The sequence below is a fragment of the Loxodonta africana genome, chromosome 3 (assembly GCF_030014295.1).
Source record: "Loxodonta africana isolate mLoxAfr1 chromosome 3, mLoxAfr1.hap2, whole genome shotgun sequence".
Lineage (NCBI taxonomy): Eukaryota > Metazoa > Chordata > Mammalia > Proboscidea > Elephantidae > Loxodonta > Loxodonta africana.
This window is the reverse complement of record NC_087344.1, coordinates 22,994,071-23,017,833: the sequence shown is the minus strand read 5'-3', so window position 1 is coordinate 23,017,833 and position 23,763 is coordinate 22,994,071. Positions and strand designations below refer to the sequence as shown.

General features: G+C 40.7%; 1 protein-coding gene across 1 annotated transcript; it reads right to left on the bottom strand.

The window, feature by feature from the left end:
- Positions 1-1,229: 1,229 nt before the first annotated feature.
- Positions 1,230-23,584, bottom strand: LOC111751511 (craniofacial development protein 2-like). Its single transcript, XM_064280616.1, has 4 exons — positions 23,267-23,584; positions 22,579-22,642; positions 11,430-15,571; positions 1,230-10,856 (listed from the first exon to the last, which is right to left on the bottom strand). The coding sequence occupies exons 1-3, from the start codon at positions 23,427-23,429 to the stop codon at positions 14,632-14,634; spliced, it is 1,167 nt and encodes a 388-aa protein (XP_064136686.1). The 5' UTR covers positions 23,430-23,584; the 3' UTR covers positions 1,230-10,856; positions 11,430-14,631.
- Between the last annotated feature and the right edge of the window lie 179 nt (positions 23,585-23,763).

Below are 23,763 nucleotides of genomic sequence, written 5' to 3'. Positions count from 1 at the left end.
TTGAGCTTTCCCATCATCTCTTTCCACAGATGTAGTCAATTTGATTTCTGTGTGTTCCATCTGGCGAGGTCCATGTGTATAGTCGCCGTTTATGTTGGTGAAAGAAGGTATTTGCAATGAAGAAGTCGTTGGTCTTGCAAAATTCTATCATTCGATCTCTGGTATTGTTTCTATCCCCAAAGCCACATTTTCCAACTACTGATCCTTCTTTGTTTCCAACTTTTGCATTCCAATCGCCAGTAATTATCAATGCATCTTGACTGCATGTTTGATCAATTTCAGACAGCAGCAGCTGATAAAAATCGTCTATTTCTTCATCTCTGGCCCTAGTGGTTGATGTGTAAATTTGAATAATAGTTGTATTAACTGGTCTTCCTTCTAGGCGTATGGATATTATCCTATCACTGACAGTGTTGTATTTCAGGATAGATCTTGAAACGTTCCTTTTGACAATGAATGCAACACCATTCCTCTTTGAGTTGTCATTCCCAGCATAGTAGACTATATGAGTGTCCGATTCAAAATGGCCAATACCAGTCCGTTTCAGCTCACTAATGCCTAGGATATTGATGTTTAGGCGTTCCATTTCATTTTTGACAAATTCCAATTTTCCTAGATTCATACTTCATAGTTCCAGGTTCCAATTATTAATGGATGTTTGCAGCTGTTTCTTCTCATTTTGAGTCGTGCCACATCAGCAAATGAAGATCCTGAAAGTTTTACTCCGACCATGTCATTAAGGTCGACTCTACTTTGAGGTGTTAGCTCTTCCCCAGTCATCTTTTGAGTGCCTTCCAACCTGGGGGCTCATCTTCCAGTGCTATATCAGACAGTGTTCTGCTGCTATTCATAAGGTTTTCACTGGCTAATGCTTTTCAGAAGTAGACTGTCGGGTCCTTCTTCCTAGTCTGTCTTAGTCTGGAAGGTCAGCTGAATCCTGTCCTCCATGGGTGACCCTGCTGGTATCTGAATACCGGTGGCATAGCTTTCAGCATCACAGAAACACACAAGCCCCCACAGTACGACAAACTGACAGATACATGGGGGTTGGTGTGGTACTCCGGCCTATTTACCAAGTGATATTTAAAAGCTGCTATAGTTTTGGGTGGAAACCCTGGTGGTGTAGTGGTTAAGTGCTACGGCTGCTAACCAAGAGGTCAGCAGTTCGAATCCGGCAGGCGCTCCTTGCAAACTCTATTGGGCAGTTCTACTCTGTTCCATAGGGTCGCTTTGAGTGGGAATTGACTCAATGGCAGTGGGTTTGGTTTTATTTTTTTTTTTATAGTTTTGAGTGGGGCCCAGAACAAGAAAAGGCTCTGTTTCAGTTTCAAGCTGCTGTGCATGTGGCTCTGTCACTTGGACCATATGATCCAGCTGATCCAATGGTTCTTGAAGTGTCAGTGGCAGATAGAAATGTTGTTTGGAGTCTTGGAAAGGCTCCTGTAGGTGAATCATAGCAGACTCAGGATTCTGGAGCAAAGCCCTGCTTTCATTTGCAGGTAACTACTCTCCTTTTGAGAAACAGCCTTTGGTTTGTTGCTGGGCCTTAGTAGAGACCGAACACTTAACTGAGGGCCACCAAGTCACCGTGAGGCCTGAGCTGCCCATCATGAACTGGGTGTTCTCTGACCCACAGAGCCATAAATTCGGATGTGCCCAGCAGCACTCCATCATTAAATAGAAATGGTATATAGGAGATTGGGCCTGAGCAAGACCTGAAGGCACAAGTTGCATGAAGAAGTGGGTCAAAAGCCCACGATCTCCACTCCTGTCACATTACCTGCCATCTCCTAGTCTGCACCTATGGCCTCATGGGGAGTTCCTTATGATCAATTGATTAGGAGAAAATTTGTGCCTGGTTAACAGATGGTTCTGTATGTAGGCAATACTCGAAAGTGGACAGTAACGGCACTACAGCCCCTTCCTGGGACCTCCCTGAAGGATAATGGTGAAGGGATATCCTCCCAATGGGCAGTACTTTGAGCAGTGCACCTGGTTGCTTACTTTGCCTGGAAGGAGAAATGGCCAGATGTTCGACTGTATACTGATCTATGGGCTGTAGCCAATGGTTTGGGTGGATGGTCTGGAACTTTGAAGGAACATGATTGGAAAATTGGAGACAAGGAGGTATGGGGAAGAGGTATGTGAATAGGCCTCTCTGAATGGGCCAAAGAAGTGAAGGTATTTGTGTGTCATGTGAATGCTCACCAAAGGGTCACCTCAGCAGAGGAGGATTTTAACAATCAAGTGGATAGGGTGATGTGTTCTGCTTTCCCTTGCCACTCCAATCCTCCAATCATTGCTCAAAGGGCTCATGAACGAAGTGGCCATGGTGACAGGAATGGAAGTTATGCATGGGCTCAGCAACATGGACTTCCACTCACCAAGGGCAACTTGGCTACAGCCACTGCTGAGTGCCCAATCTGCCAACAGCTGAGACCCACACTGAGTCTCCAATATGGCACCTTTCCTTGAGGCGATCAGCCAGCAACCTGGTGGCAGGTTGATCACATTGGACTGCTTCCATCACGGGAGGGGCAGGGTTTTGTTCTTACTGGAATAGGCACTTACCCTGGATATAGATTTGCCTTCCTTGGATGAAATGATTCTGCCAAAACTAACCATCTGTGGACTTACAGAATACCTTATCTACCGTAATCGTATCCCACACAGCATTGTCTCAGATCAAGGGACTCACTTCACAACAAATGAAATGCAACAGTGGGGCCATGCTCATGGAATTCACTGGTCTTACCGTGTTCCCTATCGTCCTGAAGCAGCTGGTTTGATAGAATGATGGAATGGCCTCCTGAAGACACAATTACAGCACCAACTAGGTGCAGGGTTGGGGCGATGTTCTCCAGGAGGTATAAGGTGTTGTTTCTCCCATAGCCAAGATTCATGGCTCCATGAGTCAAGGGGTGGAAATGAGAGTGGCACCAGTCACCATTACCCCTAGTGACCCACTCAGAAGATCTTTGCTTCCTGTCCCTGTACCCTTATGCTCTCTAGGTCTAGGGGTCTTAGTTCCAAAGGGAGGAATGCTTCCGCCTAGAGACACATTGCTGATTCCATTGAGCTGGAAGAATGCCACCTGGGTACTTTGGGCTCCTTATGCCTCTGGATCAACAGGCAAGGAGGGTAGTTACCATACTGACTCGTGTGATTGATCCTGATTACCAAGAGGAAATTGGATTGCTATTACATAATGTAGGTAAAGAAGAGTATATCTGGAATGCAGGAGATCCCTTAGGGTGTCCCTTTGTACTACCATGTCCTGTGATTAAAGTCAATGGAAAACTACAGCATCCCAATTCCGTCATGACTACTAATGGCTCAGAACCTTCAGAAATGAAGGTTTGGATCAAAGAACCAAAACCAGCTGAGGTGCTTGTTGAGGGCAAAGGGAATACAGAATGGGTGTTAAGAAGGTAGTTCTAAATCTAAAACGATAAAGATCATACAAGAAAAAATAGGGACAATGTCAGGAGCCCTAATATATGGCATAAAACAGTATACAACACATTACTAAGAATGCAGAAGAAAAACTAGACGACTGGGAGCTCCTAAAAATCAAACACCTATGCTCAACCAAAGACTTCACCAAAAGAGTAAAAAGATTACCTACAGACTGGAAAGAAATTTTTAGCTATGACATTTCCGATCAGCGCCTGATCTCTAAAATCTACATGATACTGCAAAAACTTGACTACAAAAAGACAAATAACCCAATTAAAAAGTGGGCAAAAGGTATGAACAGATGCTTCACTAAAGAAGACATTCAGGTAGCTAACAGATACTTGAGGAAATGCTCACCATCATTAGCCATTAGAGAAATGCAAACCAAACTACAATGAGTTTCCATCTCACTCCAATGAGGTTGGCATTAATCCAAAAAACACAAAATAATAAATGCTGAAGAGGCTGTGGAAAGATTAGAACACTTATACACTGCTGGTGAGAGTGTAAAATGGTACAGCCACTTTGGAAATTGATTTGGCGCTTCCTTAAAAAGTTAGAAATAGAACTACCATACCATTCAGCAATCCCACTCCTTGGAATATATTCTAGAGAAATAAGAGCCTTTACATGAACAGATATATACACACCCATGTTCACTGCAGCACTGTTTACAATAGCAAAAAGATGGAAGCAACCAAGGTGCCCATCGATGGATGAGTGGATAAATTATGGTATATTCATACAGTGGAATACTACCCATCCATACAGTGATGAATCTGCGAAACATTTCATAACATGGAGGAATCTGGAAAGCATTATGCTGAGTGAAATTAGTCATTTGCAAAAGGACAAATATTGTATAAGACCACTATTCTAAGAACTCAAAAAATAGTTTAAACAGAGAAGAAAATATTCTTTGATGGTTACGAAAGGGGGGAGGTAGGAGGGTGGGAAAGGGGTGTCCACTAATTAGATAGTAGTACTACTTTAGGTGATGGGAAAGACAACACGATACAGTCGAGGTCAGCACAACTGGACTAAGCCAAAAGCAAAGAAGTTTCCGGAATAAACTGAATGCTTCAAAGGCTAGCATAGCAGAGGTGGGGTTTTGGGGACCATAGTTCCAGGGGACATATAAGTCAATTGGCATAATAAAATCTATTAAGGAAACATTCTGCATCCCACTTTGGAGAGTGGCGTCTGGGGTCCTAAACACTAGCAAGCGGCCATCTAAGATGTATCAGTTGGTCTCAACCCACCTGGATCAACGGAGAATGAAGAACACCAAGGACACAAGGTAATTACGAACCCAAGAGACAGAAAGGGACACATAAACCAGAGGGTACCTCAGCCTGAGACCAGAACTAGATGGTGCTCGGCTAGAACCAATGACTGCCCTAACAGGGAACACAACAGAGAACCCCTGAGGGGGCAGGAGGGCAGTGGGATGCAGGCGCCAAATTCTCATAAAAAGATACGATTTAATGGTCTGACTGAGACTAGAAGGACCCCGGTGGTCATGGTCCCCAGACCTTCTGTTGGCTCAGGACAGGAACCATTCCCAAAGCCAACTCTTCAGACAGGGATTGGGCTGGAGGATGTAATGGAGACGGATGCTGGTGGAGTGAGCTTCTTGGATCAGGTGGACACTTGAGACTATGTTGTCATCTCCTGCCTGGAGGGGAGATGAGAGGATAGAGGGGGTTAGAAGCTGGTGAAACGGACATGAAGAGTGGAGGGAGGGAGCGGGCTGTCTCATTAGAAGAGCAATTGGAGTGTGTAGCAAGGTGTATGTAAGTTTTTGTGTGAGACTGACTTGATTTGTAAACTTTCACTGAAAGCACACACACACACACACACACACACAAAAGGTAGCCCTAAATGTTACAACCACGTCACCAGTTGCAGAAATGAGAGCTGTAATTATTTCTGCCTTGTGTGCATCAAATATTTTTGTCTTCACTTATAAGATGTAATCAGGGCTAGTTTTTTGTGTGTTTTGGTATCATGTTAGTGCAAGTATGACTTTATATTTATTTGTCTTTACTCAGATTATATATGGTTTAAGGAAATCTGTACAGGTGCCAAGTTGACAAGGGGTGGACTGTGATTGTTAATATTGCGTGTCAACTTGTCTAGGCCATTATTCCAACTGGTTTGACAGTTATGATGTAGTTTGGCAGTCACATGATATGACTTCTCTAAGATTTGATATCATATGATCACAGGCTTGATGGGATCTGCTGTTGAGTAGCCAATCAGTTGAAAGGGAGTTTCCTTGTGGGTATAGTCTGCATCCAATATTTTCTGGCAAGGCTTGAGGATTTTTACTTGCTGTGGATCCTGCAGCTGGCTCGTTTGCCTGGCATCCAGTTCTTGGGACTTGTGCTGCAGCTTTCCTGTCATTCTTAGGATTCTTTGTTCTCCGCAGCCTGTAAGCAAGAACCCTGCTGTCTGACCTGCTGATATTGGGTTCACCACCCCGTGGCTACATTTCAGGGAAAGCCCCCAGCCTGACCCATGGACCTGGGACCTTCCAGCCTCTATAACCACAGGAGCCATTTCTTCGACACACCTTTCTCTAGTTTACAGGTTTTGCCTCTCTAGAGAACTCAGCCTGACAGTTACTAATGTAATGGGGGAAGGAATGGAACTACCCTGGCTTTTGTGGTATATATTCTGATAACCGAGAGGCATACTCTGTTTACCATACCATGAGGGTTGAGGATATGGATGGGGAAGACTAGTTTATGAATTCTTCCCTATTGAAGTCATTAAGAACAGAAACTGTGCCTCGTTCAGCACTCAGCAGAGATGGTAAGCGCTCAGTTTATTATTTATTGGGTGTCTACTACCTGCAAGACAGAGTCTTCACAGTGCAATGATTAAGTGCTTGGCTGCTAACAGAAATGTTGGCAGTTTGAATCCGGCCGCTCCATGGGAGGAAAGATCTGTGACCTGCTTCCCTGAAGATTACAGCCTTGGAAACCCTGTGGTGCAATTCTACTCTCCTATAGAGTATGAGTCAAAATCAGCTTGACAGCAGTGTTTGGTTTGGTTTCAGTTCTAGGCACTGACTGGGAACAAACCAGTAAACTAAGACATAAATCCTTACCTTTAGGAGTTTACATTCTAATTGTTATGTAAATCCACCTTTACGGAGTTATACTGTAATCGTGATGTAAACTCAACTACCAGAAGTTTGCCATAGGTAAGAAGACTGTTGTAATTCAGACCAAGAAAGGGTTTAATAGTGAGGAAGGTATGAGGTAGGTGAAACTAGGGAGAGAATGGTCCCAGAATACAGTCCTGCTTACAGTAAGGAAAAATGGAAGCTGACATTCACTTTTAGGCACTGGGGACACATGATGGGCAAAATCAGTATTACACATCCTCATGGGGTTTACAACTTAATGGAAGCAAAGGGTGCAGTGCAGATACACTGATGTTGAGTGATTACAAACTAAGAATGCATCTACAGGCAACTATTCAAATAAAATTATAATTATTGTCACTTTTTTCCCCCTAATTTTACTACATCTTTAGTTCTTCCTCCAATCCTCCACAAATCGCTGAGCCTAGAAAGGATACCAAGTCAAAGGCCTCATCCAGCCCTTTAATAGAGCTACTGACTCTGCTAACTAGCTAGGCATTGTGCTAAGTGCCAGCAACGTGGCTGAATCCTCAAGGATTTCAATCTAGCAGGCCACCATTCAATCCAATGCAGTAGCTGAATTATCAAATATGGTTTTCTTCATGTTGTTATACACCTGAATATTATGTACACTGTCATACTAAATTTTGCTAATTCTATCGAAGGGAAAAAGGGCCGATGCACTCTTGAGGTACCTCTAGCTCTTCTGTGGCCTAAGAAACTAGTGCCATAATATCCATTTATAACTAAAAGGAGAGTGAGGTGAGATGTGCAGACAGCACAGAGCTTGAGTTCCATTACTGGAGCCAAAGAGCCTAGGTTCAAATTCTAGCTAACCCACTTTGCTGTTGTTGGGTGCCGTCGAGTCAATTCTGACTCATAGCAACCCCATGGAAACCCTGGTGGTGTAGTAGTTAAGCACTACGGCTGCTAACCAAAGGGTAGGCAGTTCGAATCTACCAGGCACTCCTTGGAAACTGTACAGGGCAGTTTTACGTTGTCCTATGGGGTCGCTATGAGTCCGAATCGACTCCACAGCACTGGGCTGTTTTTTTTCTGGGAGCAACCCCATGTGACAGAAAACTGTCCCAGAGGGTATCCTAGGCTGTAATCTTTAGGGGAACGAATCACCAGGTCTTTCTCCCGCAGAGCTGCTGGATACATTCAAACTGCCAACTTTCTGGTTAGCAGCCTAGTGTTTAACCATCGCTCCTGTGGCTATACCACTATTAATTATGTAACCTTGGGCAAGTTTCCTTATCTGTAAAATGAGGTAACAGCACTTACTATTGATTTTTTGCAAGGGCTCAACGAATTTATACCAGGGCTTCAAACTTAATTTTTTCTTCTCTGGTTCACCAAAATTTAAAAAATTTGGTTCTGTTCCTCCTTCCCTTCTTCCACCGTACCTGAACCTGTTTTTTACTCTTTGATCTCAAAGTTACATTCTGCAAATGGTTACCTGGCACAATTTCATCTGAATAAATATGACTACCAAATTCATTCCTTATACTGCAAATATTACATTTTTATATTAACCTGAATTTTGTTCATCTCAAAATTTTGTAACTGGTTTTGAAAACAGCAATATTAAACTATTTCTTTCTATACATTCATTAATAATTAAATCTAAAGGGACAATAATGTTCAGTTTTAATCACTGTCTCAAAACATTTCAACACAATGGAAAATACAATATACATTATTTTTAAATTCTATTTTTAAAATATACTAGAATTCACTGCGCAACAGTCACTTTAAAAATAATAGTACTGTGATAAAAAACATTCCTAACATACTGTATGAATATTAAATGGAAGATCTGAAATACTTTAGTAGAAAATTCTCAACTTAATTCTATAAAATACACTCAAAACAAACAATTTTGATGCAGTTGACATTTCACTAACACTTAAAAGTCACCTAAAATGGTTAAGAATTTATTTACAAAATACTAGAAATACAAAGTATACTATCATACTTAATACATCAATACATAAGACAAAGCACAATATTTAATACTTTAATACTCACCCCAGTTCTAAGCTGATGAATTGTCATAACATTACATAAAATAAACATTTTATTACAAATATAGATTTATTTCACACAGTTATACAGTGCATTAAGAAGAACATCATTGCAATAAACTATAAATTACCCCTAATTAAAGGAATGTCCTCTAATATTTTTTTCATTTAAACTATCCGAGTGGTTGAGAGCTGTGGCTACTAACCAAAGGGTCAATGGTTCAAATCCACCAGCTGCTCCTTGGAAACCCTACGAGGCAGTTCGACCCTGTCCTATAGGGTCATTATGAGTTGTAATCGACTCAACTGCAACATATTTTTTGGTTTGGTTGTCTTGAAAGATGAATTTCAAACCTGAGAAAGCTCTCTCAACACTGACGTGAATTGCTGGTGTACCCAAAACTACCATAGCAATTTCATGTAACTGGGGATATTGTGAATGGTTTTTGTTCCAAAATTCAATACTTTTTTTTTTCTCTCAACTCTTTGTATACCATCAAAGCTTCTTAATATGGCCAATATTAACAGTAGTTGTTTGAACGCAAGTAAACTTTTTTTCCCTTTCATTTTGGGAAATAATTCCATCTCATCAACATCATTTGAAATGAGAGTATTTCCTGAATTGCTTTTCTTTGTTACACTTTCAGTATTGCTCCTTTTCAGGTTTTCTATCATTTTTAACAGTAATATGGCCTTTACCTTAAGTTCAGAACTAATTAGAATTTGATAACGAGAATCTAAACTGTTCCTAATATGCTATCATTTTCAATAACTTTTCCTCTGACATTAAATTTTTCAATGTCTTTCCAAATGTATTAAGAAGAGTTCTTAATTTTAGGTTAGTTTCCAACCACATCCCAAAAACATCACTCATAGTTAAACTGTTCACTTTGAAATCTTACTGTAACTTTCTTTAAAGGTTTTAAAGTTTCCAAAATTAATCTGAAATATGCCCATTTGTCATTAGAAAAATAATACTTCATATTATTCTCAGCTAACACACTGCAGAGATTTTTCCATCCTAGTAAGGTTTCTGGATCCCTGGTGGCGCAGTGGTTAAGAGCTTGACTGCTAACCAAAAGGCTGGAAGTTCAAATCCACCAGCCGCTCTCCTTGGAAACCCTATGGGGCAGTTCTACTCTGCCCTATAGGGTTGTTATCAGTTGGTAGTTTTTTTTTTTTTTTTGATAAGGTATCTAACATGGTGTATATACTGTTCCATCTTCTTGAGCAATCCAGTACAGGTTTATTTCCTAAAAATTTGGTAGGCAATGTCGGAATACAAAATTATTTGTATGAGTTCATGACATTCTCCCAAAAATCCTTCCAGTACAGCATTCTTTATTGTGTCTTTAATAACTAATTGAAGTGTGTGCGCAGCACTTTACACCAACCTTTTCTTGTAAACCTTGTCACTTTCACCACATTCTGCAATGGTTAATGTCTGCCAAGTCAGAGTGCACTAAATCAGTCTTCAAAACTGTCATTTTGCCCTGACACTTGCCATTTGATTTCACTATCATTTCTGAGCAAATCAATAAATTCAATTGTATTAGAGCCATTTTTCATGGTTACAGAATAAATCTGTTGTAAATCAATGTACTTCTCTAAAATTTGGTAGTTTATTATTTATGGATCTGTGTCTTTCATTCCCAGTGTCAACAAATGTACCCTACCATCTTGTGGGAATTGAGCGTTAATTCCTAGAACTGACTAACTCAATGTATCGGCAACATCAACTTTCGAAGAGAACATTCATTTTTCTAGATTATTACTAATTTTGGAGCTAAGTTTTAAGGGCAAGTGAGGTATCATTTCCCTAATATTCTCTGAGTTGACTGAAAATTTTTGACCAATTGAAGCAATAACTGGATTTAAAATTTTACAGAATCCTAAATATTCAGTTAACTCAAATGAACAAACATTAACTCAACATATGCATCGACAACCGTTTATCTAATTTCACCTGAATGCATTCTGGTACAACAAATTCATCTATGCTTTTTGTTGCCTATTTGGAACACTTCTGACATTTTCTTCAACCTTTGTCTTCTTGCTTGCACTGCATAATGGTGATGCTTCTGCTGCCTCTCTAAATTTGCTGCATGGTCTCCAACCATATCTGTGTTGCAATTTTACACATGCTTTTATTTTCAATCTTTTCATACTTTAAAAATTCTCAACATGGATTTTCTCTGGTTCATCCCATACTAGAATTCAAGGGATAAGAAATAATATTAACATTAGAGCATATTTTATAGTCACTATTTATATTATAGTATAAACAAGTCTTTAGACTTTGATCTACAAAAAGAGAATGCATAAATACACCTGTAGAAATGAATTAAAGCCACTATGTATTAAAATGTTTCTAGCCACGTATTGTCAGTATATTAGAAAAACCGGAATAACTTTGATTTTATATGCACAAGGTTTGACAATTTCTTCTATTTGAAGTTCCACTTTACAACATTCTTAAATTAACATTTAACCAGCACCTTTTGAAGAAAAATTTCACTTCATAATGATTACATCAAGTTGTTTTCAGTGAAATATTGATATAGCTCAACTGAAACATTCATTTTCCCAATAGCTGACATTTGCTAACATTTCAATTTGTGAAATATCAAATTTACACATTAAGTATGAAATGTAACAGTGCATTTAAATCGAGATTGACTACAATTGGATCATCAAAAAATTACTCTTATTTTCTACTTCTTGAATTTAAGTATCACGCTTTAAAAATGTGAATTACGTATGTTTAAAACATTTGCACTCACCTGACAAATTTCCATTCACGTGCAACTCTGTTCAGAACTCAATGCAGCTTGATCAGCTCTTTCAGATTTCTGACTACCAGTGTTCTCAATTGCTGAGTGTTTTTCACATCTTCCATAGGCACAGCTTGTGTTACTGTGAGAGATGTCAGGTCAAGCACGGAGCAGAAATAGTGAATTTTGACTGGCCTGTGAATCTCCTCTTGTAAGAGCAGTCATCACCTATAGCTTGCTGAAACAATCAACTATGCCCTTACCAGCTATGTGCCAGAGAAGCATTTGGCATTCATGGGCACCAGATGTAAATCAAACATAAATGGTCCAATGGTCTTGCTTATAACTTAAAGACTGTTGTTGAACCAAAAGTAGCAGAGTCAAAAAATAATGGTTCATTTCAGTTCAGGTTCAGAAAAAATTTTCAAATCAGATTTCTGTTTCGCTCCAGCAAAAATTTCAGAGTCTTTTTGGTTCCGTTCCAGTCTGAAGCCCTGATTTATACATGAAGTACTTAAAAAAGTACCTGGTTAATTATCTGCCAATTATCTCATTTGCATTTTTTTTTTATATCTAGTGGATGTCACACTGTGATACTACTAAAGGGGCAAGGTGGGCAAACCTCACCTTTACCACTGAGTAGCAAGGGTCACCATAAATTCAATTCTCATGTGGAAGTGGACCCAGGCTTCACCTTCCCACATCTCTAATCGTCCCTAGCCACTTTCATGGCACTTTTTGTCTGATTCTAACCACCTGGAGTTAAGTCACGCTCCCATCTCCAGCCACCCAGAGCTAGGTCACCTGGTACAAGCAATGGAATCACAAGTCTGCAGAACTTCATACTAGTCAGCTTCCCCCTCCCCCACCCCGCTCCCTTGGGATAGGTCACAAGCTAGGACTCCCCTTTTTCATCGGCCGCCTATGCAGGCTTTCCCTGGCCACCAGCCATCAAGAACTGCGGTCTTCACAAGTTAGGACTCTGTCCTGCCAGCTCCTGTGGGTTTGTTAATTCCCTATAATAGCTCCCACGACTTATGGAGACCATTACCTATACTTACAGTTAACAATCTATTGTAACCAGAAATGATACAAGCAGAGAAATGGAGCAGGCAAGGGTCTGGGAGAGGCCACAGCACCATATCTGACTTCCATTATCCCCAGGGATATGCCATGGTCTCCTGTGCATAGATGTTCTTGCCACTCCAGGAAACTGTCCACCTCCACCCCAAGAAGTTCCAAGGTCCAGGGTCTCTTATAGTTACCGGAGCCTGAATCAATGCATACACATGAATCAATTCCTATGCTAAACTGAACACATTGTGCCCCACTCCTTTCCAGAGGCTTGTTGTCAGGGCGTGGCCTTTGGATTTCCACCTCATTTGCACAGGCTTAATTGAGTTCTTTATCCCAGAGGCACACAATTACCAAACCTAAGCTCACCTATACTGCTGCCACTTGAAACACTGCCCTCTAGGACACTGCTGTCCAAATGAAATATGTTGTTGGGTGCCGTGGAGTCTATCTCCCACTCATAGTGACCCCATGTGGGTAGCAGAGCTGCCCAACAGGGTTTTCTACGCTTCTGTAATCTTTAGAGAAGCAGGTTACTGGGTGGGTTAAAACTGCCAACCTTTCGGTTAGCATCAGAATGTTTAACCATTGTGCAACCAGGTCTCCTAACAGAAATATAACATAAGCTAAAGATATAAGGTTGTTTTCTAATAGCCATGTTAAAAAAAAGTAAAAACAAGTGAAACTAATTTTAGTAGTACATTTAACCCAAAACACTATCATTTCAACATGTACAATCAACATAAAAAATTGAAGTGTTTTGCATTTCTTTTTTACATACTGTCTTCAAAATATGATGTGTATCTTACACTTAGAAAACATAAAACAACTGAACTGACTATTGGTTTTAAAATGAAAAAATTCAGTTTCCTCAGCAGCACTAGCCAAATTTCAAGTGCTGAATAGCCACATTTGGCTAATGACTATATTAGACAGCACAGGTCTAGAATATTCCAACAGTATTATCCGATATATTACAAATCAGCCCTTCTCCCATTCTTCTGCAGTCAAGTTTACTCTTTCCACTATATTCTGCTGCTCTACACGGAGAAAACCAAGCCTGACACAAACGGTGGTAAGTAAAACAATGTCTGCTCCTTCTAAAGGTGGTAATAATACTTACAACCAGATGATTTTGAATTTATATAAAAGTGAAAGCCCAGCGCCAACTGAAGTTCAGATTTAAAAAGATGATAATCTAGTTATTTTTGATGTATCTCCTAAGCTTTAAATGTTGAATTCAAATTTCTGAAATCTTAACAAAGGCCGAACAAGAGAGATTTAGCTATTAGGTCACCAATTTGTGACCTCTGCCCTATTTGATTCCCTTGGCCCTAAATTCTTTGCTCACCCCAAAAGAATGATTTCAACTCTTTTAGTAATTTGGAGAACATAAAAGTATTCCTATTCAGGTCACTATAAATGATGCATGTCCCAGTGAAAAACTGTTACTTATTTGTGATATCCTTTCGTATGTTTGGAGAATGTGGGTAAATTCTCAACAGCTGGAGGAAAAAGATAAAAATCTTTATGGATTTAAAAAGCAGACTCAAACTCTGAACTACTAACCCCCATGGCATCCTTCTAATTATGTCTTACTTCAATAGCTTTAGATGAAGCTTTTTCATAATAAAATAATAATTTTGGGGGGGGAAGGGTAATAAACTCCTTCAGCCATATAACCCAATTCTCTTTTGCGGACACAACACACAAAGGAATAACTCAATGAATTTGTCAGAATTCCTAGATTACATAGTCTAATTAAAGCCAAAAATTAAAAAAAAATTTATTGTAATTAAGTATATATGTAACAAAACATTTGCCATTTCAACAATCTTGACATGTACAGTTCAGTGAATTATGTTCACCGTGTTGTTCAACCACCACTCTTATCTGTTCCCAAATTTTTCCATCACCAATAACAGGTTCTCAGTGTCCTCTAAGCCTGTGTTCTCTTTTCCTCCTCCCTCCCACCCCCAACCACTAAAAGACAAAGGTTTTGCTATTTTAAAATTTCTATGCCCGTTTCCTTCTTTCTTGTCTTTTAAATGACCTTTTACCTTCTTCATGTATGACATCCTTGATGTCTTCCCACATCTCTTCTGGTCTTCAGTTATTAGCGTTCAGTGGGCCAAATCTATTCTTGAGATGGTGTCAATTCAGGCGGGATGCGCCCAGGGTCGTACTTTGGCCGTTGTGGATTTGCTTTGATTCTCTTTAGCATTAAACCAAACTTGCACATGAGCAATCGATGATCTGTTCCACAGCTGGCCCCTGGCCTTGTCTTAACTGATGACATTAAACATTTCCATCGAATCTTTCCACAGAGGTAGGCGATTTGATCCCTACGTAGTCCATCTGGTGATGCCCAGGTGTATAGTCGTCGCTTATGTTGTTGAAAAAAAGTATTTCCGATGAATAAGTCATTGGTCTTACAGAATTCTATCATGCGATCTCCAGCTTCATCTCTATCACCAAGACCAAATTTTCCAGCTACTGGTTTTTCTTCTTTTTCTCCAACTTTTGCATTCCAGTCACCAGTAATTAGCAATGCATCTTTCTTGCATGTTTGATCAATTTCAGACTGCAGCAGTTTGTAAAAGTCTTCAATTTCTTCATCTGTGGCATTAGCGGTTGGTGCATAAATCTGAATAATAGTAGTATTAACTGGTTTTCCTTGTAGGCGTATGGATATTAGCCTATCATTGACAGCGTTGTAGTTCAGAATAGACCTTGAAATAATCTTTTTGATGATGAATCCAACACCGTTCCTCTTCAATGTGTTGTATCCAGAATAGTAGACCATATGACTACCAGATTCAAAATGGCCACTACCAGCCCATTCCAGCTCACTAATGCCTAGGATATCAACATTGATGGATTCCATTTCATTTTTGACGACTTCCAATTTTCCTACATTCATACTCTGTACATTCCATGTTGCGATTACTAATGGATATCCTGGAGGCGTTACTTCAACCGCATCTTTAAAATTGACTCTAATTTGAGGAGGCAGCTTTTCCCTGGTCGTATTTTGAGTACCTTCCAACCTAGGAGGCTCATCTTCCAGCACAGCACTGGCAACACAGGAAAGAAGGAAAAGAACAAATTGGGTATCAGAAGAGACTCTCAAACTTGCTCTAAAGTGCAGAGTAGCTAAAACTAACAGAAGAAATGATGAAGTAAAAGAGCTGAACAGATTTCAAAAGAGGAGCTTGAGAAGACAAGGTACAGTATTACAAGGAAGCAAAAGAGAAGACTAAAGTATTATAATGAGAAGTTCAAATACCTAGAGTTAGAAAACCAAAAGGGGAGGACACAATTAGCATTTTTCAAGCTGAAGTACAGAAGAGAAAATTCAACACTCAAGTTGCATTGAAATAAAAAACTACTAAAGAATTCTATGGGCAAAAAATTTAATGACGCACGAAGCATCAAAAGAAGATGGAAGGAATACACAGAATCACCATACCAAAAAAAACTGGCTGATGTTCAACCATTTCAGAAGGTAGCATATGATCAAGAACTGCTGGTGCTAAAGGAAGAAATTGAAGCTGCACTGAAGGCACTGGTGAAAAACAAAGCCCCAGGAACTGAGGAACTACTAACTAAGATGCTTCAACAATGTAATGCTGGAAGCACTTAACTCATCATCCACGTCAAATCTGGAAGACATACACTGAGTCAACCAACTGAAGGAAATACATATCTGTGTCCCATTCCAAAGAACAGCTATCAAAATGGGATGCGGAAATTACCAAACAATATCATTAGTATCAAACCCTAGCAAAATTTTGTCCAAGATAATTAAAAAATGACTGCAACACTTAAAGCACAATAAAAATTATATATATTAAAAAAAAAAAATTACTGCAGTTATGCAACAGGAACTGCCAGAAATTCAAGCTGGATTCAGAAGAGGATGTCGAACGAGGGGTATTGTTGGTATCATATGGATCTGGCTGAAAGGAGAGAATACCAAGATGATATTTACCTGTTGTGTGTTTTTTTTTAAATAATTTTTATTGTGCTTTAAGTGAAAGTTTACAAATCAAGTCAGTCTCTCACACAAAAACCCATATACACCTTGCTACACACTCCCAATTACTCTCCCCCTAATGAGACAGCCCGCTCTCTCCCTCCACTCTCTCTTTTTGTGTCCATTTCGCCAGCTCACCTGTGTGGATCACAACAAATTATGGATAACGTTACAAACGGGAATTCCAGACATTTTCTTGTGCTCAGGTGGAATCTGTACATGGATCAAGAGGCAACTGCTTGAAAAGAACAAAGGGATATTGCTACAAAAGACCTCTTCAATGTTTAAAACTTTGAAACAAAGAGGTCACCCTGATGACACAAGCTCTGTTCTTTTTGATTGCTTCATATGCATGTGAAAGCTGGATACTGAAAAAAGAATTGATGCATTCGAATTGTGATGCTGGTGAAAAATATGGAATATTCTGTGGACTGCCAGAAGAACGAATAAATCAGTCTTGCGAGAAATACGAGAAGGTTCCTTAAAAGTGAGGATGGCAAGACTCTGACACGCTTACTTTGGACGCACCATCAGGATAAGACCAGTCACTAGAAAAAGACATCATGTCTGAAAGAAGACCACCAATGAAAATGAAGAAACCATCAATTGATGGAGTCAAACATGCAACATGAAGATGGCACAGGACTCAGCAATTTTTAATTGTTATACATAAGGTCACCATGCATCACAGCTTACTTGACAGCAACTGACAACAAAATGCCCTTATTTAGCACCTTTTATGCAATAAAAATATCAGAGGAAAATGTTTCACCCTTTGAAGACATAATTCTAACAAAGTTGTAAAAATTATCATTGTTAGTTGCTGTAAGTCAGCTCCGATTCATGGCAACCTTATGCGTAACAGAATGAAAAGTTGCCTGGTCCTGTGCCACCTTCATGATCATTGGTACGTTTGAGTCCATTGCTGTGGCTATCGTGTCAATCCATCTCATTGCGACTTTTTCCCTTGTTTTTGCTGACCCTCTATTTTACCAAATAGGATGTCCTTTTCTAGTAAGGTGTCCAAAGTTGTGAGTTAAGTCTTGCCATCTCGTTTTTAAGGAATATTCTGGTTGTATTTCTTTTAAGGCTGATTTTTTTTTTTCTTCTGGCAGTCCACAGTAAATTCAATATTTTTTGTCAACACCACAGTTCGAGTACATTGATTCTTCTGTCTTCCTTTTTCATTACCGAACTTTCACAAGCATGAGGCTACTGAAAAGACCTGACAAAATATGATACGCTGTTGCTGGTACGCACATCAGAGGTGACAGATTTGCAGTCTTTTCTGTAGCTAGATTGTAGTTTTTGACTGCATTTAAAATTGTGGCGTGTGGCTTCTGTTTTACAGCAGTTTGTTAAATGGACACAGATGATATTTTAAGTAAACCATTTATACCCAATATATTTATAAAGGTAGTTATTTACACATCACATTTATTCCGTAAGATAGCATTCCTTGAATATCTCTGTTGAGCTAGTGAGCTAGTAATCAACCTGACTGGTCATCCTCCAGGGCAAATTAAACGCATGCTGGCTTTTGAAAATCCATTTGGACTGTCTTAATGTTAACAATTTTGTAAAAAACTAACTGGTTAAATGTCCATTGTTTCTGAACCGGTCATTATAATGATACTGAGACTTTTGACCAAGATACTGTAAAATTTGACTTCAATTAAATACAGGGATGTTTGTCATGATCAAGAAAAATGTATGTCTTAAATATACAGTTTTGGAAACTACCAGTTCGTTCAGTGGAGCCCTGGTGGCACAGAGGTTACAAATTCGGCTGCTAACCAAAATGTCGGCAGTTCGAATCTACCACCACTCCTTGGAAACCTTATAGAGTAGTTCTACTCTGTCCTACAGAGTCACAATGAATTGGAATCGACTCAATGGCAATGGGTTTGGTTTTTTTTTTTTTCTTTTTTTAAGTTGATTCAATATGTAATCATACAATGGGATGACTGTTAGACTGGCCAGGTTCTCCTGGTGTGTATGTGGGTATGAGAGAGAGAGAGAGAGATAAGAGAGAAAGACAGAGACAGATAGACATGTGCTGCAGTGTCTGGGATGACTACTATGACTCTGGTTTCAAACTTGCAATTCTACATTCATCACTTAAGGTTAATACTTAAAGTTACACTGGATCAAGGGTTGAAGATCTGGAGGAATTTGGAAATTTGGTTTTTTTAACATCTTTCCAAGATACGCTTAATTTTGAAAGCCACTAGTTTAAAAGTCAGGCTAATTAGGAGAATCAAGATGGAAATACTGAAACACTAATAAATTCAGAGAGCTAAAAAAAGGTCAGTAAATCAACCACATATAAGCACCAATTCCCGTCCCACCTCACTAGTTTAACTTATATCGAAAAACTAATAAGAAAATGTACCTTCTGGACTGTCAGGAAGACAATGTAGTAACAAATGGAAAATCTGTAAAGATTGTGCAAGAATTATTTCCCCACAATCGCAAATGTGGAAAACAAACCACCAAATGCCTGTAATCTCTTTTGCTTTGCGTATTTCTTCAGTACCTTATGGCTGGCTATGTGAATGGTTTTTCATCAATTATGTCCGTTTTTGTTTGATTTTGCCCATTTGGTTTCCTGCGGTACATTCACTGCCAATTCATATTCTGTGTTACTTACTCTTACGTTTTCTTTTAAACATCCAGCTGTTTAGCACCTTTTAAAGTAGAGCTATATGAAACAAAATGGTGAGCTGACATTAAGTATCATACCTGTATGGCCAAGATTCCTATTATCATACATGTATGCTTGACACCCAGGTAACTACATTACTAGCCTTGGAAGCCATCTTGAAAATGATGCCCGGCTCATAAGGGAGATCCACAGACAGCATTGTGAGTAACTGCAAGTTCCCGACACTATTGTTAAAAAAATTTTGAGAAATTTTACAGTAGTAGTTTGTAGCTTTGCCTTCAAATCCAAGAACAATGTATTAATTTATCATGAACTAAGACCATGCTTGAAGATTTTTACCAACTTCTGCAGTATGAAATTAATCAAACACAATCAAGATGCACTGATAATCACTAATAATTGGAATGTGAAAGTCGGAAACAAATTAGGATCAACAGCAGGAAAATACAGTCTTGGTGACAGAAATGACGCTGGAAGTCGCGTGACAGAATTTTCCAAGACCAACTACTTCTTCACTGCAAATACCTTTTTTCAACAACATAAACTATACAAGTGGATCTTGCCAGACAGAATAAACAGGTATCAAATCAACTACATCTGTGGAAAGAGATGACAGAAAAGCTCAATATCCTCAGTCAAAACAAGGCCAGGGGCTGACTGCAGAACAGACCGTCAACTGCTCATATGCAAGTTCAAGTCGAGCTGAAGAAAATTAGAACAAGTCCACGAGAGCCAAAGTACAACTTTGAGTATATCCTCCCTGAGTTTAGAGACCATCTCAAAAATAGATCTGATGAACACTAATGACTGAAGACCAGATGATTTGTGGAATGACATCCGACATCGTACATGAAGAAAGAGATCGTTAAAAAGAAAGAAAAGACCAAAATGGCTGTCAGAAGAGACTCTGAAACTTGCTCTCGGATGTAGAGCAGCTAAAACGAAAGGAATAACGAAGTAAAAGAGCTGAACAGAAGATTTCAAAGGGCGGCTCAAAAAGACTAAGTATCATTACGAAATGTGCAAAAGCCTGGAGTTAGAAAATCAAAAAGGGAAGAACATGCCCAGCATTTCTCAAGCTGAAGGAACTGAAGAAATAATTAAACACTCAAGTTGCAATACTGAAGGATTCTATGGGAAAAATACGGAACAATGCAGGAAGCATCAAAAGATGGAAGGAATACACAGTCACTGTACCAAAAAGAACTGGTCGACATTCAACTATGTTAGGAGGTAATAGACGATCAAGAACAGATGGTACTGAAGGAAGAGGTCCCAGCTGCACTGAAGGCACTGGCAAAAATCAAGGCTCCAAGAAATGAAGAATACCAACTGAGATGTTTCAACAAATGGATGCAGCATTGGAGGTGCTTGCTCATCTATGACAAGAAATTTGGAAGGCAGCTTCCTGGCCAACCGATTGGAAGAGATCCATATCTGTGCCTACTCCAAAAAAAGGTGTTCACACATAATGGAGAAATTATCAAACAATATCATTAATATCACACACAAGTAAAATTTTGTTGAAATCATTCAAAAGCGGTTGCAGCAGTACATCTACAGGTAACTGCCAGGAGTTCAAGCTGGATTCAGAAGAGGACATGGAACAAGGGATATCACTGCTGATGTCAAATGGCTCTTGGCAGAAAGCAGACAATACCAGGCAGATGTTTACCTCGGTGTTTTGACCATGCAAAGACATTCAACTGTGTGGATTGTGACAAATTATGGATAACATTGCAAAGGACGGGGATCCTAGAACACTTAATTGTACTCATTAGCAATCTGTACACAGACCAAGAGGCAGTTGTTTAAACAGAATAAGGGGATGCTGTGCAGTGTAAAATCAACAAAGGTGTGCATCAGGGTTGTATCCTTTCACCTTACTTGTTCAATTTGTATGCTGAGCAAATAATCCAAGAAACTGGACTATATGAAGAAGAATGTGGCATCAGGATTAGAAAAAGACTTATTAACCACCTTTATTATGCATTAATGTGCTGATGACACAACCTTGCTTGCTGAAAGTGAAGATGGCTTGAAGTACTTCCTGATGAAGATCAAAGACCTCAGCCTTCAGTGCAGTTTACAACTCAACATAAAACAAAAATCCTCACAACTGGGCCAATAAGCAGCATCATAATAAACAGAGAAAAGATAGAAATTATCGAGAATTTCATTTTACTTGTATCCACTATCAATTCCCATGGAAGCTGCAGTCAAGAAATCAAACAGTGCATTGCATTGGACAAATCTGCTGCAAAAGACCTCTTGAAAGTGTTAAAAAGCAAAGATGTGACTTTGAAGACTAAGGTTCATCTGACCCAAGACATGGTATTTTTCAATCACCTTATATGCATGCAAAAGCTGAACAATGAATAAGCAAGACCAAGTAAGAACTGACACCTTTGAATTATGGTGTTGGTGAAGAATATTGAATATAGGATGGACTGCCAGAAAAATGAACAGATCTGTCTTGGAAGAAGTACAGCCACAACACTCCCTAGAAGCGAAGATGGGGATACTTTGTCTCATGTGCTTTCGACATGTTATCAGGAGGGAGCAGTCTCTAGAGAAGGACGTCATGCTTGGTAGAGGGTAGGAGAAAAAGAGGAAGACACTCAATGAGATGAGTGACACGATGGCTGCAACAACGGGTTCAAGTATAACAAAGTCTGTGAGGATGGCACAGGACCGGGTAGTATTCTGTTCTTTTCTACATGGGGTCACTAAGAGTTGGAACCTAACAACAAGATCACTCTACTAAGCTACAACCCAGTACCACTTGTAGCTACTAAGCTACAACCAAACGTTTAATACAAGTTGATTTAACTATTATGATTTTGGAACCAAAAAGAAAAACAAAGATCAAGCAAGAAAAAAAAGTGCCATTTTCTTCCAAATATTATTCTACGAACAAATAAAAGTAACCCTTCTTGTCAAAGCATCCTAGTGCAAATTTTATCCCAGTTCTTCCGTAATCAATATATATTGAAACGTTAAACAGGGGCAGTATAACCTTACTATAAAGATGACAAAAAAACCTCATGTGCTTGAGGTACTACTTCAGTTTGCCTTAACTACTAAGGTACAGCTCGTTTATTCCGCTTGCCTTTTAAATTGCCTTGTGCCCTAATTAAGCCTTTGAAGTTAGTTTTAGATTAGTATTTACCTGAAAGACAAAGAAACATCTCTGGATTCACAAATCCTGTCAGTCATCAAGCAAAACAAAAAATCACACTAACAATACACCAACGGGATCAGTCACCTTTCAGATTATGCTAGACATTCTTAAGCAAATCCCAAGCGACACAAAGCCTACAGATTGAGAAAACATGGGAGAGACAGGATAGGGGCTTCGTTGAGGGTCATCTCACCTGTTGACAAAACCATCTCCGCTTCCTACATTGAAGCATTTTACTGTTTCCTGAACCTTCGTGGCTGTGGGGGGGAAAAAAAAACCGACCATTACCAGGCAGCCTTTTTGAAAACTGCCACGCTTCAGAATCCGGTCCCTCACATGCTTCCCAGCCGCCCAGGCGGCTACCTGACAGCCCTTCCTCTTCAAAGTACATTTCGTGGGCCGTGCTTTCAGCACAACGACGCCTTAACGGTACACGTGGGTGAAATGGGAACAGTGGGGCACACCAGGGGCAGGCCTGGGGGGCGGGCCAAAATGGGTCTGCGCGAAGACAGCGCGAGTGGGCGCGGCTGCAGAGCAGTGAGAGAGGAGGAACGCGGCCGAGCCTCCTCCGGCCTGCGTAGGAGAGAGCGTAGCGAGGAAAAGAGGAACGACAGCCTGCGGCCGGGGGCTCAGAAGGCGGACTGGCGGTGAGCAGGCCCAGCCACCCACGCGGCCGCGGAGCGCAGGCCCATAGGGGGCGCCGGAGGCAGCGCAGGAGGCAGGGCGCGCGGCGCCCGGACACACTGCCCAGCTCCCGTGAGTGCGCGAAAGGGGGCGTGGGGGAGGGGCAGCCGCACTCGCCTGCCCAGCCCCGCTTCGGGTAACGGTTCCGCAGCCAGGCTTCGCCCACGGCCCCACCCTCGTCCCCATTCGGCCCTCACCGATGACTTCGTCACCGCCAGCAGGCGCCACCGGTGTGAGGCCGCCTGGGCCGCCGCTTCCTGCGCCGCTGCCCGTGGTGCCGGGCTTGGAGTCCGCAGCGCTAAGAGCAGGGGCGGCGGAAGGGGCGGCGGGCGGCTGCTGGATCTCGGCCTCGCTGCTCATGGTTGCGGTGATGGTGACCAGGGCCGGCTGCGGCAGCTGCGGCTCCTGCCGGGGTGCGATGGTAACTAGGCCAGCGGCAGCGTTGGGCCCGCTCAGAGATCTCTCAGGTCGGCTCTCCTCCCGCTACTGATCGAACTAGCGATAATGGCGGGACAGGCGGGATAAGCCCGACGATCCACTCGCCCTAAACGCCGTTCACTGGTCCACATTGTTGTCAATCTCACCACTTGACCCCTCCCCCCAGTTCGCGGCCTCTATTGGCTAAGACTTTCTCATTCTTCCACTCTCATTGGCTCCTAGGCGGATAACCGATCTCCACAACCGTTCCTGCCTC